General features: G+C 40.8%; 1 protein-coding gene across 1 annotated transcript in view; it reads right to left on the bottom strand.

Moving 5' to 3' along the window:
* Positions 1-15636, bottom strand: part of LOC102804290 (hexosaminidase D-like) — a 55353-nt gene extending 39717 nt beyond the window's left edge. Inside the window, exons 1-7 of the mRNA XM_085502132.1 lie at positions 15578-15636; positions 13409-13512; positions 3747-3914; positions 3457-3511; positions 2429-2538; positions 1113-1200; positions 867-945 (exon numbers count right to left, since the gene is read on the bottom strand). Of these exons, the coding sequence (XP_085358258.1) occupies positions 867-945; positions 1113-1200; positions 2429-2538; positions 3457-3511; positions 3747-3914; positions 13409-13512; positions 15578-15592 (619 nt within the window). The 5' untranslated portion in view covers positions 15593-15636. The remainder of the gene's footprint in view (positions 1-866; positions 946-1112; positions 1201-2428; positions 2539-3456; positions 3512-3746; positions 3915-13408; positions 13513-15577) is intronic.

Genomic DNA, 15636 nt, shown 5'->3' with positions numbered 1-15636 from the left:
CTTACTTTGCCTTGATGGGCACAATGACTGAATATTGTTGACTTACTTTGCCTTGATGGGCACAATGACTGAATATTGTTGACTTACTTTGCCTTGATGGGCACAATGACTGAATATTGTTGACTTACTTTGCCTTGATGGGCACAATGACTGAATATTGTTGACTTACTTTGCCTTGATGGGCACAATGACTGAATATTGTTGACTTACTTTGCCTTGATGGGCACAATGACTGAATATTGTTGACTTACTTTGCCTTGATGGGCACAATGACTGAATATTGTTGACTTACTTTGCCTTGATGGGCACAATGACTGAATATTGTTGACTTACTTTGCCTTGATGGGCACAATGACTGAATATTGTTGACTTACTTTGCCTTGATGGGCACAATGACTGAATATTGTTGACTTACTTTGCCTTGATGGGCACAATGACTGAATATTGTTGACTTACTTTGCCTTGATGGGCACAATGACTGAATATTGTTGACTTACTTTGCCTTGATGGGCACAATGACTGAATATTGTTGACTTACTTTGCTTTGATGGGCACAATGACTGAATATTGTTGACTTACTTTGCCTTGATGGGCACAATGACTGAATATTGTTGACTTACTTTGCCTTGATGGGCACAATGACTGAATATTGTTGACTTACTTTGCCTTGATGGGCACAATGACTGAATATTGTTGACTTACTTTGCCTTGATGGGCACAATGACTGAATATTGTTGACTTACTTTGCCTTGATGGGCACAATGACTGAATATTGTTGACTTACTTTGCCTTGATGGGCACAATGACTGAATATTGTTGACTTACTTTGCCTTGATGGGCACAATGACTGAATATTGTTGACTTACTTTGCCTTGATGGGCACAATGACTGTGAATACTGTGGCACTTCTCTTAAGTCAGCGAACTTCTCATGTTTCAAAACAAACTGCAAAGAAAAGGCAATTTGATGAATTGAAGATCACAGAAAGTCTATAGTACAAACATACAATTATTCTACACACTTTTTTATGGTAGAGTTCTATTTTAAGTGTGGGAATGTATAAAAAATAATATTACAGAAGTTCATACAATGGACTGTAGTTTCGTACATACCTCGAAATGACCAAAAGTTTGAATGAGAGGGATATATTCCATGTTATTTTCTTTTGCTATTTTTTGTAGCATCATGATGTCTTCTAAACTGAAAAACAGAAACACAATAAATTATCATTAGAATAAATGAAAACAGAAGTAACACAAATTGTCTAAGTAAATATGGATATGTGTATTAACATGAATAAAAATGTATTGCAATAGTTGACATTGAGAATTGTGTATATAGAAACAATTGAGTGAATCAGCCATGAAAGGAAAGTACATATCACCATTAGTTGGGTCGGCATTTGGTTCTGTAATGCAGTCTGTATGGGAATTATTATTGGTCATTACTGGGGTTACCGTTGAGGTTTTGTAATACTGAGGTCATTATTTGGGTTACCATTGAGGTCTTGTAATACTGGGGTCTTTTTTTGGGTTACCATTGAAGTCTTGTAATACTGGGGTCTTTATTGGGGTTACAATTGAGGTCTTGTAATACTGGGGTCATTATTGGGGTTACCATTGAGGCCTTGTAATACTGGGGTCATTATTGGGGTTACCATTGAGGTCTTGTAATACTGATGTCATTATTGGGATTACAATTGAGGTTTTGTAATACTGGGGTCATTATTGGAGTTACTATTGAGGTTTTGTATTACTCAGGTCATTATTGGGGTTACAATTGAGGTTTTGTAATACTGGGGTCATATTGAAGTAAAAAAAATACTGAAGTAACTATTGGGATCAGTATTGGGGTTACATTTCCTCAATGGGTACAAAGTTTTAGGATTAAAATAACCATCACTAGAGCATTTTGAATTAGATTATGAAAGAATCAACATGTATGGGTTTTGTGTGTGAAAATTGAATGTGATCGGCCAAGGTATGTCCAATACACAGGTCTGAAACACAGGGGTCAGTCTACAAGCTTTAGAACTAAATATAATAAAAATGATGGCATATCAAACTGTACACCTCTATTCTACATGAATGGTAATTATTGTTGCAGTGATGATGATCTACATTTTGTTTTGGACTAATTGAACTGTAATTTACGATTTAAATATATATTGATTCATGATTTTATGATTTCCCTTTTTCAGGATATAAAATACCAGTTCAATGGGTCGACAGACTCAATTCAATGGGGGATGGTTGTTGAATATGGAAATTTTTTGTGAACAAACTATTTTAAACACTTGTTGCATGGGCTCCATGTCAGACATAAATGTATTATCACAACTACCATTCTATATTGCTTCCTGTCCATTTTAACTATCAAACACAGGGTGACCCGAGCCAGACAGGTCAATGTAACATAATAGCATTACCTATATGCATCAGCTGCTGCCAGTGTAGATAATTCACCTTTATATGGAAACATGTCTTCATATTCTACCAGCAAACCATTAGCACCCCACTTAGCAAATAATGGTATCATCTGTCAACATGATAGGATAACATTTGTGGAATTCACTCACAAAGGATGACAAGATAAACACATAATAAACAACAAGAAATACTGATTATGATAAAATAAATAAGTTAATTAAAATACTGGTAATATTATCAGTATTTAGATTTCATGCCTTTTAAACCATTTATTATTTATTTAATGATTTATTCAATCAATATAAGCACTACAGTCAATGTACTGTGTAATGTTTAATACAAGACCCATAGGAACATATGCAATGCATGTCAAATTTATTGTAGCACTTTAACATCCAATATAATGGATACAATGCAGAAAGAAGACAAGACAAAAAAAACGGTGAATATTATAGGATTAAATACAATACAGTGTGTGCAGTGCTGGTTACATATACTACACTAGTGACTATATACACTCCACTAATACATAAAAACACATACACTCCACTAAAGGTTACATAATTATACTCCATAAATGAACATACAATTTATACTTCACTAGGCATGAAATAATTTACGACACTTATACTCTGCTGTTATATATTCTATATATTATACGTTTATTACAAAGATACCTCAAAGTATGCACGAAAACAGTACAGCGGCAGTATCGACCGACGCGCAGTAGAGATCAATGCAACAGCGTACTGTCTGAGTGCATACTTTGAGGTATCTTCGTAATAACGTACCGTAACCTTATTATTTTTTATAAGGAGTCTGGTCAAACCCTGGTGGCAGCCATGTTTGTTTTCATTATTAGAGGACGCTTACGTGCGTAATCATTCCATATTTGGAATTTGCATTTCCTAATATGCTAGGATGAAAATACCCCGTAAAATACCGCAAAATTACGACACGCTGTAACTCATGGCGTTACGGTGACAGATGTATAATAATACTAAATACAATTATATATAACATGTACCTGTTGAAGGTAACTAATTTTTGGTGGAGCTCCTTTCAAATCCAAATGAACTAATCTGTAAAGTAAATAGAAAACATTGTCATGGTGAAGCAATTCTGTTTCATATACACAAATGATCATTCAGCAAACCATCACTATTTTTGTGTAATTTGAAGCGGTGATGCAATAAAAATGCCCTGGATCTGAGCAACAAAATAAAACTGCAATCAAACTTTCCGCATGTGTTTATGGTAACAATAATGCTCCTTGGAACTAGCAATTTAAAAATGATGGCATAAATTCTACCTCACCTGTAATATAAATCTGGATGTTGAACAACAATAGTATCATAGTACACAGGATCAGAAGCACTAAATGATGCCATTTTCTTTCTGTTTCGAGTATTTAGTCTCTGTGATGACTTCAAAGAAGACTTCTGCTCACTTCTCCAATTATTTGTATATGATGCACAGGAAAAGCTAAAGAAGGAAACAAATGTGTCAGATCAGACCTTAAACTATTGTTTAAAAAATCTCATCTCCAAATAAAATAGCCTTCTTAAGCAGGAAAAACGATGGCCATCCTAAGCACGGAAATGATGGCCATCCTAAGAAGGGAAATGACGGCAATTCTAAGCAAGGAAATGATGGCCATCATAAGAAGGAAAATGATGGCCATCCTAAGAAGGGAAATGATGGCCATCCTAAGAAGGGAAAAGGTGGCTATCTTAATCAGGGAAATGATGGCCATTCTAAGAAGGGAAATGATGGCCATTCTAAGCAGGGAAATGATGGCCATCCTAAGAAGGAAAATGATGGCCATCCTAAGAAGGAAAATGATGGCCATCCTAAGAAGGAAAATGATGGCCATCCTAAGAAGGGAAAGGGTGGCCATCCTAAGCAGGGAAATGATGGCCATTCTAAGAAGGGAAATGATGGCCATTCTAAGCAGGGAAATGATGGCCATTCTAAGCAGGGAAATGACGGCCATCCTAAGAAGGGAAATGATGGCCATCCTAAGCAGGGAAATGATGGCCATCCTAAGCAGGGAAATGATGGCCATTCTAAGAAGGGAAATGATGGCCATCCTAAGAAGGGAAATGATGGCCATTCTAAGCAGGGAAATGACGGCCATCCTAAGCAGAGAAATGATGGCCATTCAAAGAAGGGAAGTGATGGCCATCCTAAGAAGGGAAATGATGGCCATCTTAAGCAGGGAAATGATGGCATCCTAAGCAAAGAAATGATGGCATCCTCAGCAGGGAAATGATGGCCATCCTGAAAAGGGAAATGATGGCCATTCTAAGAAGGGAAATGATGGCCATTCTAAGAAGGGAAATGATGGCCATTCTAAGCAAGGAAATGATGGCCATCATAAGCAGGGAAATGATGGCCATCCTAAGAAGGGAAATGATGGCCATTCGAAGAAGGGAAGTGATGGCCATTCTAAGAAGGGAAGTGATGGCCATTCTAAGAAGGGAAATGATGGCCATCCTAAGCAGAGAAATGATGGCCATCCTAAGAAGGAAAATGATGGCCATCCCAAGCAAGGAAATGATGGCCATCCTAAGCAGGGAAATGATGGCCATCCTAAGAAGGGAAATGATGGCCATTCTAAGCAGGGAAATGATGGCCATCCTAAGCAGGGAAATGATGGCCATCCTAAGCAGGGAAATGATGGCCATCCTAAGCAGGGAAATGATGGCCATCCTAAGCAGGGAAATGATGGCCATCCTAAGAAGGGAATTGATGGTCATCCTAAGCAGGGAAATGATGGCCATCCTATGCAGAGAAATGATGGCCATCTTACAAAGGGAAATGATGGTCATCCTATGCAAAGAAATGATGGCATCCTAAGCAGACAAATGATGGCCATCCTATGCAGAGAAATGATGGCCATTCTAAGCAGGGAAATGATGGCATCCTAAACCGGGAAATGATGGCCATCCTATGTAGAGAAATGATGGCCATCCTAAGCAGGGAAATGATGGCCATCCTAAGCAGGGAAATGATGGCCATACTAAGCAGGGAAATGATGGCCATACTAAGCATGGAAATGGTGGCCATCCTAAGCAGGGAAATGATGGCCATCTTACGCAGGAAAATGATGGCCATCCTAAGCAGGGAAATGATGGCCATACTAAGCAGGGAAATGATGGCCATCCTAAGCAGGGAAATGATGGCCATTCTAAGAAGGGAAATGATGGCCAATCTAAGCAGGGAAATGATGGCCATCCTAAGCAGGGAAATGATAGTCATCCTAAGCAGGAAAATGGTGGCCATACTAAGCAGGGAAATGGTGGCCATTCTAAACAAAGAAATGGTGGCCATCCTAAGCAGGGAAATGATGGTCATCCTAAGCAGGGAAATGATGATCATCCTAAGCAGGGAAATGATGGCCATTCTAAACAGGGAAATGATGGTCTTCCTAAGCAGGGAAATGATGGCCATCCTAAGCAGGGAAATGATGGCCATCCTAAGCAGGGAAATGATAGTCATCCAAAGCAGGAAAATGGTGGCCATCCTAAGCAGGGAAATGATGATCATCCTAAGCAGGGAAATGATGGTCTTCCTAAGCAGGGAAATGATGGTCTTCCTAAGCAGGGAAATGATGGCCATCCTAAGCAGGGAAATGATAGTAATCCTAAGCAGGAAAATGGTGGCCATACTAAGCAAAGAAATGGTGGCCATCCTAAGCAGAGAAATGATGGCCATCCTAAGCAGAGAAATGATGGCCATTCTAAACAAGGAAATGGTGGCCATCCGAAGCAGGGAAATGATGGTCATCCTAAGCAGGGAAATGATGATCATCCTAAGCAGGGAAATGGTGGCATCCTAAGCAGGGAAATGATGATCATCCTAAACAGGTAAATGATGGTCATTCTAAGCAGGGAAATGATGGTCATTCTAAGCAGGGAAATGATGGTCATTCTAAGCAGGGAAATGATGGCCATTCTAAGCAGTGAAATGATGGTCATTCTAAGCAGGGAAATGATGGTCATCCTAAGCAGGGAAATGATGGCCATCCTGAGAAGGGAAATGATGGCCATCCTAAGAAGAAAAATGATGGCCATTCTAAAAAGGGAAAAGATGGCCATCCTAAGAAGGGAAATGGTGGCCATCCTAAGCAGGGAAATGATGGCCATTCTAAGAAGGGAAATGATGGCCATTCTAAGCAGGGAAATGATGGCCATCCTGAGAAGGAAAATGGTGGCCATCCTAAGCAGGGAAATGATGGCCATCCTGAGAAGGGAAATGATGGCCATCTCAAGCAAGGAAATGATGGCCATCCTAAGCAGGGAAATGATGGCCATCCTGAGAAGGGAAATGATGGCCATCTTAAGCAAGGAAATGATGGTCATCCTAAGCAGGGAAATGATGGCCATCCTAAGAAGGGAAATGATGGCCATCTCAAGCAAGGAAATGATGGCCATCCTAAGCAGGGAAATGATGGCCATCCTGAGAAGGGAAATGATGGCCATCTCAAGCAAAGAAATGATGGTCATCCTAAGCAGGGAAATGATGGCCATCCTAAGCAGGGAAATGATGGCCATCCTAAGAAGGGAAATGATGGCCATCTCAAGCAAGGAAATGATGGCCATCCTAAGCAGGGAAATGATGGCCATTCTAAGAAGGGAAATGATGGCCATCCTAAGAAGGGAAATGGTGGCCATCCTAAGCAGGGAAATGATGGCCATTCTAAGCAGGGAAATGATGGCCATCCTAAGAAGGAAAATGATGGCCATCCTAAGAAGAGAAATGATGGCCATTCTAAGAAGGGAAATGATGGCCATTCTAAGCAGGGAAATGATGGCCATCCTAAGCAGGGAAATGATGGCCATCCAAAGAAGGAAAATGATGGCCATCCTAAGAAGGGAAATGATGGCCATCCTAAGAAGGGAAATGATGGCCATTCTAAGAAGGGAAGTGATGGCCATTCTAAGCAGGGAAATGATGGCCATCCTAAGCAGGGAAATGTGGCCATCCTAAGCAGGGAAATGGTGGCCATCCTAAGAAGGAAAATGATGGCCATCCCAAGCAAGGAAATGGTGGCCATCTTAAGCAGGGAAATGATGGTCATCCTAAGAAGGGAAATGATGGCCATTCTAAGCAGGGAAATGATAGCCATCCTAAGCAGGGAAATGATGACCATCCTAAGCAGGGAAATGATGGCTATCCTAAGCAGGGAAATGATGGCCATCCTAAGCAGGAAAATGATGGCCATCCTAAGAAGGGAATTGATGGTCATCCTAAGCAGGGAAATGATGGCCATCCTAAGCAGAGAAATGATGGCATCCTAAGCAGGGAAATGATGGCCATCCTATGCAGAGAAATGATGGCCATCTTACAAAGGGAAATGATGGCCATCCTATGCAAAGAGATGATGGCATCCTAAGCAGGCAAATGATGGCCATCCTATGCAGAGAAATGATGGCCATCGTACACAGGGAAATGATGGCCATTCTAAACAGGGAAATGATGGCATCCTAAACAGGAAAATGATGGTCATCCTAGGCAGAAAAATGATGGCCATCCTAAGCAGGGAAATGATGGTCATTCTAAGCAGGGAAATGATGGTCATTCTAAGCAGGGAAATGATGGCCATTCTAAGCAGGGAAATGATGGTCATTCTAATCAGGGAAATGATGGCCATCATACGCAGGGAATTGATGGTCTTCCTAGTAAGCAGGGAAATGATGGCCATTCTAAGCAGGGAAATGATGGCATCCTAAACAGGGAAATGATGGTCATCCTATGCAGAGAAATGATGGCCATCCTAAGCAGGGAAATGATGGTCATTCTAAGCAGGGAAATGATGGCCATTCTAAGCAGGAAAATGATGGCCATTCTAAAAAGGGAAAAGATGGCCATCCTAAGAAGGGAAATGGTGGCCATCCTAAGCAGGGAAATGATGGCCATTCTAAGAAGGGAAATGATGGCCATTCTAAGCAGGGAAATGATGGCCATCCTGAGAAGGAAAATGGTGGCCATCCTAAGCAGGGAAATGATGGCCATCCTGAGAAGGGAAATGATGGCCATCTCAAGCAAGGAAATGATGGCCATCCTAAGCAGGGAAATGATGGCCATCCTGAGAAGGGAAATGATGGCCATCTTAAGCAAGGAAATGATGGTCATCCTAAGCAGGGAAATGATGGCCATCCTAAGAAGGGAAATGATGGCCATCTCAAGCAAGGAAATGATGGCCATCCTAAGCAGGGAAATGATGGCCATCCTGAGAAGGGAAATGATGGCCATCTCAAGCAAAGAAATGATGGTCATCCTAAGCAGGGAAATGATGGCCATCCTAAGCAGGGAAATGATGGCCATCCTAAGAAGGGAAATGATGGCCATCTCAAGCAAGGAAATGATGGCCATCCTAAGCAGGGAAATGATGGCCATTCTAAGAAGGGAAATGATGGCCATCCTAAGAAGGGAAATGGTGGCCATCCTAAGCAGGGAAATGATGGCCATTCTAAGCAGGGAAATGATGGCCATCCTAAGAAGGAAAATGATGGCCATCCTAAGAAGAGAAATGATGGCCATTCTAAGAAGGGAAATGATGGCCATTCTAAGCAGGGAAATGATGGCCATCCTAAGCAGGGAAATGATGGCCATCCAAAGAAGGAAAATGATGGCCATCCTAAGAAGGGAAATGATGGCCATCCTAAGAAGGGAAATGATGGCCATTCTAAGAAGGGAAGTGATGGCCATTCTAAGCAGGGAAATGATGGCCATCCTAAGCAGGGAAATGTGGCCATCCTAAGCAGGGAAATGGTGGCCATCCTAAGAAGGAAAATGATGGCCATCCCAAGCAAGGAAATGGTGGCCATCTTAAGCAGGGAAATGATGGTCATCCTAAGAAGGGAAATGATGGCCATTCTAAGCAGGGAAATGATAGCCATCCTAAGCAGGGAAATGATGACCATCCTAAGCAGGGAAATGATGGCTATCCTAAGCAGGGAAATGATGGCCATCCTAAGCAGGAAAATGATGGCCATCCTAAGAAGGGAATTGATGGTCATCCTAAGCAGGGAAATGATGGCCATCCTAAGCAGAGAAATGATGGCATCCTAAGCAGGGAAATGATGGCCATCCTATGCAGAGAAATGATGGCCATCTTACAAAGGGAAATGATGGCCATCCTATGCAAAGAGATGATGGCATCCTAAGCAGGCAAATGATGGCCATCCTATGCAGAGAAATGATGGCCATCGTACACAGGGAAATGATGGCCATTCTAAACAGGGAAATGATGGCATCCTAAACAGGAAAATGATGGTCATCCTAGGCAGAAAAATGATGGCCATCCTAAGCAGGGAAATGATGGTCATTCTAAGCAGGGAAATGATGGTCATTCTAAGCAGGGAAATGATGGCCATTCTAAGCAGGGAAATGATGGTCATTCTAATCAGGGAAATGATGGCCATCATACGCAGGGAATTGATGGTCTTCCTAGTAAGCAGGGAAATGATGGCCATTCTAAGCAGGGAAATGATGGCATCCTAAACAGGGAAATGATGGTCATCCTATGCAGAGAAATGATGGCCATCCTAAGCAGGGAAATGATGGTCATTCTAAGCAGGGAAATGATGGCCATTCTAAGCAGGAAAATGATGGCCATTCTAAAAAGGGAAAAGATGGCCATCCTAAGAAGGGAAATGGTGGCCATCCTAAGCAGGGAAATGATGGCCATTCTAAGAAGGGAAATGATGGCCATTCTAAGCAGGGAAATGATGGCCATCCTGAGAAGGAAAATGGTGGCCATCCTAAGCAGGGAAATGATGGCCATCCTGAGAAGGGAAATGATGGCCATCTCAAGCAAGGAAATGATGGCCATCCTAAGCAGGGAAATGATGGCCATCCTGAGAAGGGAAATGATGGCCATCTTAAGCAAGGAAATGATGGTCATCCTAAGCAGGGAAATGATGGCCATCCTAAGAAGGGAAATGATGGCCATCTCAAGCAAGGAAATGATGGCCATCCTAAGCAGGGAAATGATGGCCATCCTGAGAAGGGAAATGATGGCCATCTCAAGCAAAGAAATGATGGTCATCCTAAGCAGGGAAATGATGGCCATCCTAAGCAGGGAAATGATGGCCATCCTAAGAAGGGAAATGATGGCCATCTCAAGCAAGGAAATGATGGCCATCCTAAGCAGGGAAATGATGGCCATCCTAAGAAGGGAAATGATGGCCATCTCAAGCAAGGAAATGATGGCCATCCTAAGCAGGGAAATGATGGCCATCCTAAGAAGGGAAATGGTGGCCATCCTAAGCAGGGAAATGATGGCCATTCTAAGCAGGGAAATGATGGCCATCCTAAGAAGGAAAATGATGGCCATCCTAAGAAGAGAAATGATGGCCATTCTAAGAAGGGAAATGATGGCCATTCTAAGCAGGGAAATGATGGCCATCCTAAGCAGGGAAATGATGGCCATCCAAAGAAGGAAAATGATGGCCATCCTAAGAAGGGAAATGATGGCCATCCTAAGAAGGGAAATGATGGCCATTCTAAGAAGGGAAGTGATGGCCATTCTAAGCAGGGAAATGATGGCCATCCTAAGCAGGGAAATGTGGCCATCCTAAGCAGGGAAATGGTGGCCATCCTAAGAAGGAAAATGATGGCCATCCCAAGCAAGGAAATGGTGGCCATCTTAAGCAGGGAAATGATGGTCATCCTAAGAAGGGAAATGATGGCCATTCTAAGCAGGGAAATGATAGCCATCCTAAGCAGGGAAATGATGACCATCCTAAGCAGGGAAATGATGGCTATCCTAAGCAGGGAAATGATGGCCATCCTAAGCAGGAAAATGATGGCCATCCTAAGAAGGGAATTGATGGTCATCCTAAGCAGGGAAATGATGGCCATCCTAAGCAGAGAAATGATGGCATCCTAAGCAGGGAAATGATGGCCATCCTATGCAGAGAAATGATGGCCATCTTACAAAGGGAAATGATGGCCATCCTATGCAAAGAGATGATGGCATCCTAAGCAGGCAAATGATGGCCATCCTATGCAGAGAAATGATGGCCATCGTACACAGGGAAATGATGGCCATTCTAAACAGGGAAATGATGGCATCCTAAACAGGAAAATGATGGTCATCCTAGGCAGAAAAATGATGGCCATCCTAAGCAGGGAAATGATGGTCATTCTAAGCAGGGAAATGATGGTCATTCTAAGCAGGGAAATGATGGCCATTCTAAGCAGGGAAATGATGGTCATTCTAATCAGGGAAATGATGGCCATCATACGCAGGGAATTGATGGTCTTCCTAGTAAGCAGGGAAATGATGGCCATTCTAAGCAGGGAAATGATGGCATCCTAAACAGGGAAATGATGGTCATCCTATGCAGAGAAATGATGGCCATCCTAAGCAGGGAAATGATGGTCATTCTAAGCAGGGAAATGATGGCCATTCTAAGCAGGGAAATGATGGTCATTCTAAGCAGGGAATTGATGGTCATTCTAATCAGGGAAATGATGGCAATCCTAGCAGGGAATTGATGGTCATTCCAAGCAGGGAAATGATGGCATCCTAAACAGGGAAATGATGGTCATCCTATGCAGAGAAATGATGGCCATCCTAAGCAGGAAAATGATGGTCATTCTAAGCAGGGAAATGATGGTCATTCTAAGCAGGGAAATGCTGGCCATCCTAAGCAGGGAAATGGTGGCCATACTAAGCAGGAAAATGATGGCCATCCTAAGCAGGGAAATGATAGCCATCCTAAGCAGGGAAATGATGGCCATACTAAGCAGGGAAATGATGGCCATCCTAAGCAGGGAAATGATGGCCATCCTAAGCAGGGAAATGATGGCCATCCTAAGCAGGGAAATGATGGCCATCTTACGCAGGAAAATGATGGCCATCCTAAGCAGGGAAATGATGGCCATTCTAAGCAGGGAAATGATGGCCATCCTAAGCAGGGAAATGATAGTCATCCTAAGCAGGAAAATGGTGGCCATACTAAGCAGGGAAATGGTGGCCATCCTAAGCAGAGAAATGATGGCCATCCTAAGCACTGAAATGATGGCCATCCTAAACAAGGAAATGGTGGCCATCCTAAGCAGGGAAATGATGGCCATTCTAAGTAGGGAAATGATGGCCATTCTAAGCAGGGAAATGATGGTCTTCCTAAGCAGGGAAATGATGGCCATTCTAATCAGGGAAATGATGGTCTTCCTAAGCAGGGAAATGATGGCCATCCTAAGCAGGGAAATGATGATCATCCTAAGCAGGGAAATGATGGCCATTCTAAGCAGGGAAATGATGGCCATTCTAAGCAGGGAAATGATGATCATCCTAAGCAGGGAAATGGTGGCCATTCTAAGCAGGGAAATGATGGTCTTCCTAAGCAGGGAAATGATGGCCATTCTAAGCAGGGAAATGATGGTCATTCTAAGCAGGGAAATGATGGCCATTCTAAGCAGGGAAATGATGGCCATCCTAAGCAGGGAAATGATGGCCATCCAAAGAAGGAAAATGATGGCCATCCTAAGAAGGGAAATGATGGCCATCCTAAGAAGGGAAATGATGGCCATTCTAAGCAGGGAAATGATGGTCATCCTAAGCAGGGAAATGATGGCCATTCTAAGCAGGGAAATGAATGATGGTCTTCCTAAGCAGGGAAATGATGGCCATTCTAAGCAGGGAAATGATGGTCTTCCTAAGCAGGGAAATGATGGCCATCCTAAGCAGGGAAATGATGGTCATTCTAAGCAGGGAAATGATGGCCATCCTAAGCAGGGAAATGATGGTCATTCTAAGCAGGGAAATGATGGTCATTCTAAGCAGGGAAATGATGGCCATTCTAAGCAGGGAAATGATGGTCATTCTAAGCAGGGAATTGATGGTCATTCTAATCAGGGAAATGATGGCCATCCTAGCAGGTAATTGATGGTCATTCCAAGCAGGGAAATGATGGCCATACTAAGCAGAGAAATGATACAATAACAATTGAAGTACTCACTAGTAAAAGACACCAATTAGCAGAGCCAAGCCAGTGGCAGAAACAAATATTTTCTTTAGCTTGACCCTGTAGCAATCCATTAACGAGTTTTCAAAATTATTTATCTACATAAGCAAAAAAAATGTATATCACTACATATATATGGATGTTCTCCATTCTAGAGAAATGAAGATATTTCATACTTGTGTGCTCAGGACACAGTATGACAGTTTTTAGATACAATTACATGAAATACCATTTTTGTGTTAACATATATTTTAAAATTTGGAAGGAATGATAACTGAAGATAAGAATGATTACAAAATTGTAAAAAACTTAATATACATTGAAAATTGGCAATCCTATGTTTTGTCAATGGCTCCCAATTGTTCCATTCATGACTGATGCAGTAAGGGTAAACTGAAGTATTACAATCACAGTTACAGCGCCCTCACCAATGGAAACCATTAGTTAGTGCGCCCTCACCAACGGAAACCACTAGTTAGTGCCTGAGTCTATCAATGAGGGCGCTATAATTCATGTGCTCATCAGCAAATTAAAGCACAGGATTGGCTTGAGAAGTGAAAGTTTTTCTAGCGAAGACAAATTTATTTATTGTGGCTGATCCAAATTTGTGTAATTTAGTGTATTTAATTGTGTTGTGCATCTTGGTCATCTTCTAACACTAAACAAAAATTCGTCAGTGCGCCCTCTAACAGGACTGATTTTGTAGGTTTTCTGAAACAAAATTAAAAACACCAATATCAAGTTGAGTCAGCTTGCTTGTCTTCAAGAAAAAATAAAACTGTAGGTACTAAGCAACTTGAAGCACAAACAAAAATGTTGTGGCCCCTGATTTTCTTCATATTTACTTATTTTCTGTATAAAATGTCAACTTTATTTTACAAAATTACAAATTTAGTTTATAACTACCAAAAAATGTTTTTCAAAATAACTATATTAATCAACTATATTGATTTTTCAGCAGTTTTTTAAGGTGTTATTTTAATCTTCCCTGGTGCCTAAAATTTCACCGTTCAATAATATTGACATATTTAAATGAGCTATGGTAATTTAAACACGTTGGCATCATCCATCATTTTGATTGGTTAATTAGGTAATTAATTGACCTGTCAGGTCGAAGAACACCGTCACAGGTCAAAACAGGGATATTCATTTCTACAGCATCAAGCGTTTAAAATGCGACCGGAATCATTCACTTACGATGAAATAAGTTGAAATTTATTTGAATTTCATAACAATTCAACAAATTTATTTTTTGCACATTATTATAATCACTACTAGGTAATAATCAACAATTGTGAATCTCGGCATGACCGGATTTCACTACCGCAATCATTTGCTACTAACAATGCAGTTGTGTTCGTTTTTATTTGAAACTTCTTTTAGAATATACTTTCGTTACTAATAAAATGAAAAAAAAAAATTGTATTTGGCGCACGAGGGTCTTTAATGTGATTTTTTTTGGAGAAATATGCGTTTGGTGACATTGTAATGAAATTTTAGGTGATATACTTTTGAATCCAATTCAAATTTTTAATTTAAGTTAAAACCCAGTGAATATGTAAAATTTATCATAGAACACATTATCTAAATGATAAAACCGTGAATTTAAAACTGAATATGCCTGAAATGGTAGATCAGCAAAATTTAAACCCAGTGAAAATTAGTCATTTTACAGTATATCATGCCATATACTTTGTTTTAAGATGGCACAGGTTGTGACATTATATAATTTCACCGGATTAAAAATATCAGAATAAAAACATGGAATAGCTGGTTCAAGTTTGCACTGTAGATAATTTACTTCAGTTGACTAAATAGTGTCCAAGTGCTAATATTATTTTGATATTTGATGTTTAAATAATACTTATTTTTAAACTTTCTTATTTCTGTTATGAAAATTTTGGTTTTGAGACACAATTGTCAACATTATCGGGGTGCATATCCGCACACAGGTATTGAGGGAGTGTGATAATAACAAAGTAGCATACTAGAATATGAACTATGGTATATTTTTTCCACAGACCTCGATACACTCAAATCAGGAATCGCCAGCATTACTGCACTATTTGCTGATATATTTCGATATTTAGAGTTGTACATGTAATGTGGAACACCAATTGACACAGACTGGTAAATATAATCTCATTAAAATCAATACTACACCTGTACTTCCTGCATCGATTCACAAACAACACGCCTCGTCTAGTTTGGAAATAAATAAG

This window comes from Saccoglossus kowalevskii, chromosome 8, assembly GCF_978046115.1.
Source record: "Saccoglossus kowalevskii chromosome 8, keSacKowa6.1, whole genome shotgun sequence".
Classification (NCBI taxonomy): Eukaryota; Metazoa; Hemichordata; class Enteropneusta; family Harrimaniidae; genus Saccoglossus; species Saccoglossus kowalevskii.
This window is presented reverse-complemented; position numbering and strand designations above follow the sequence as displayed.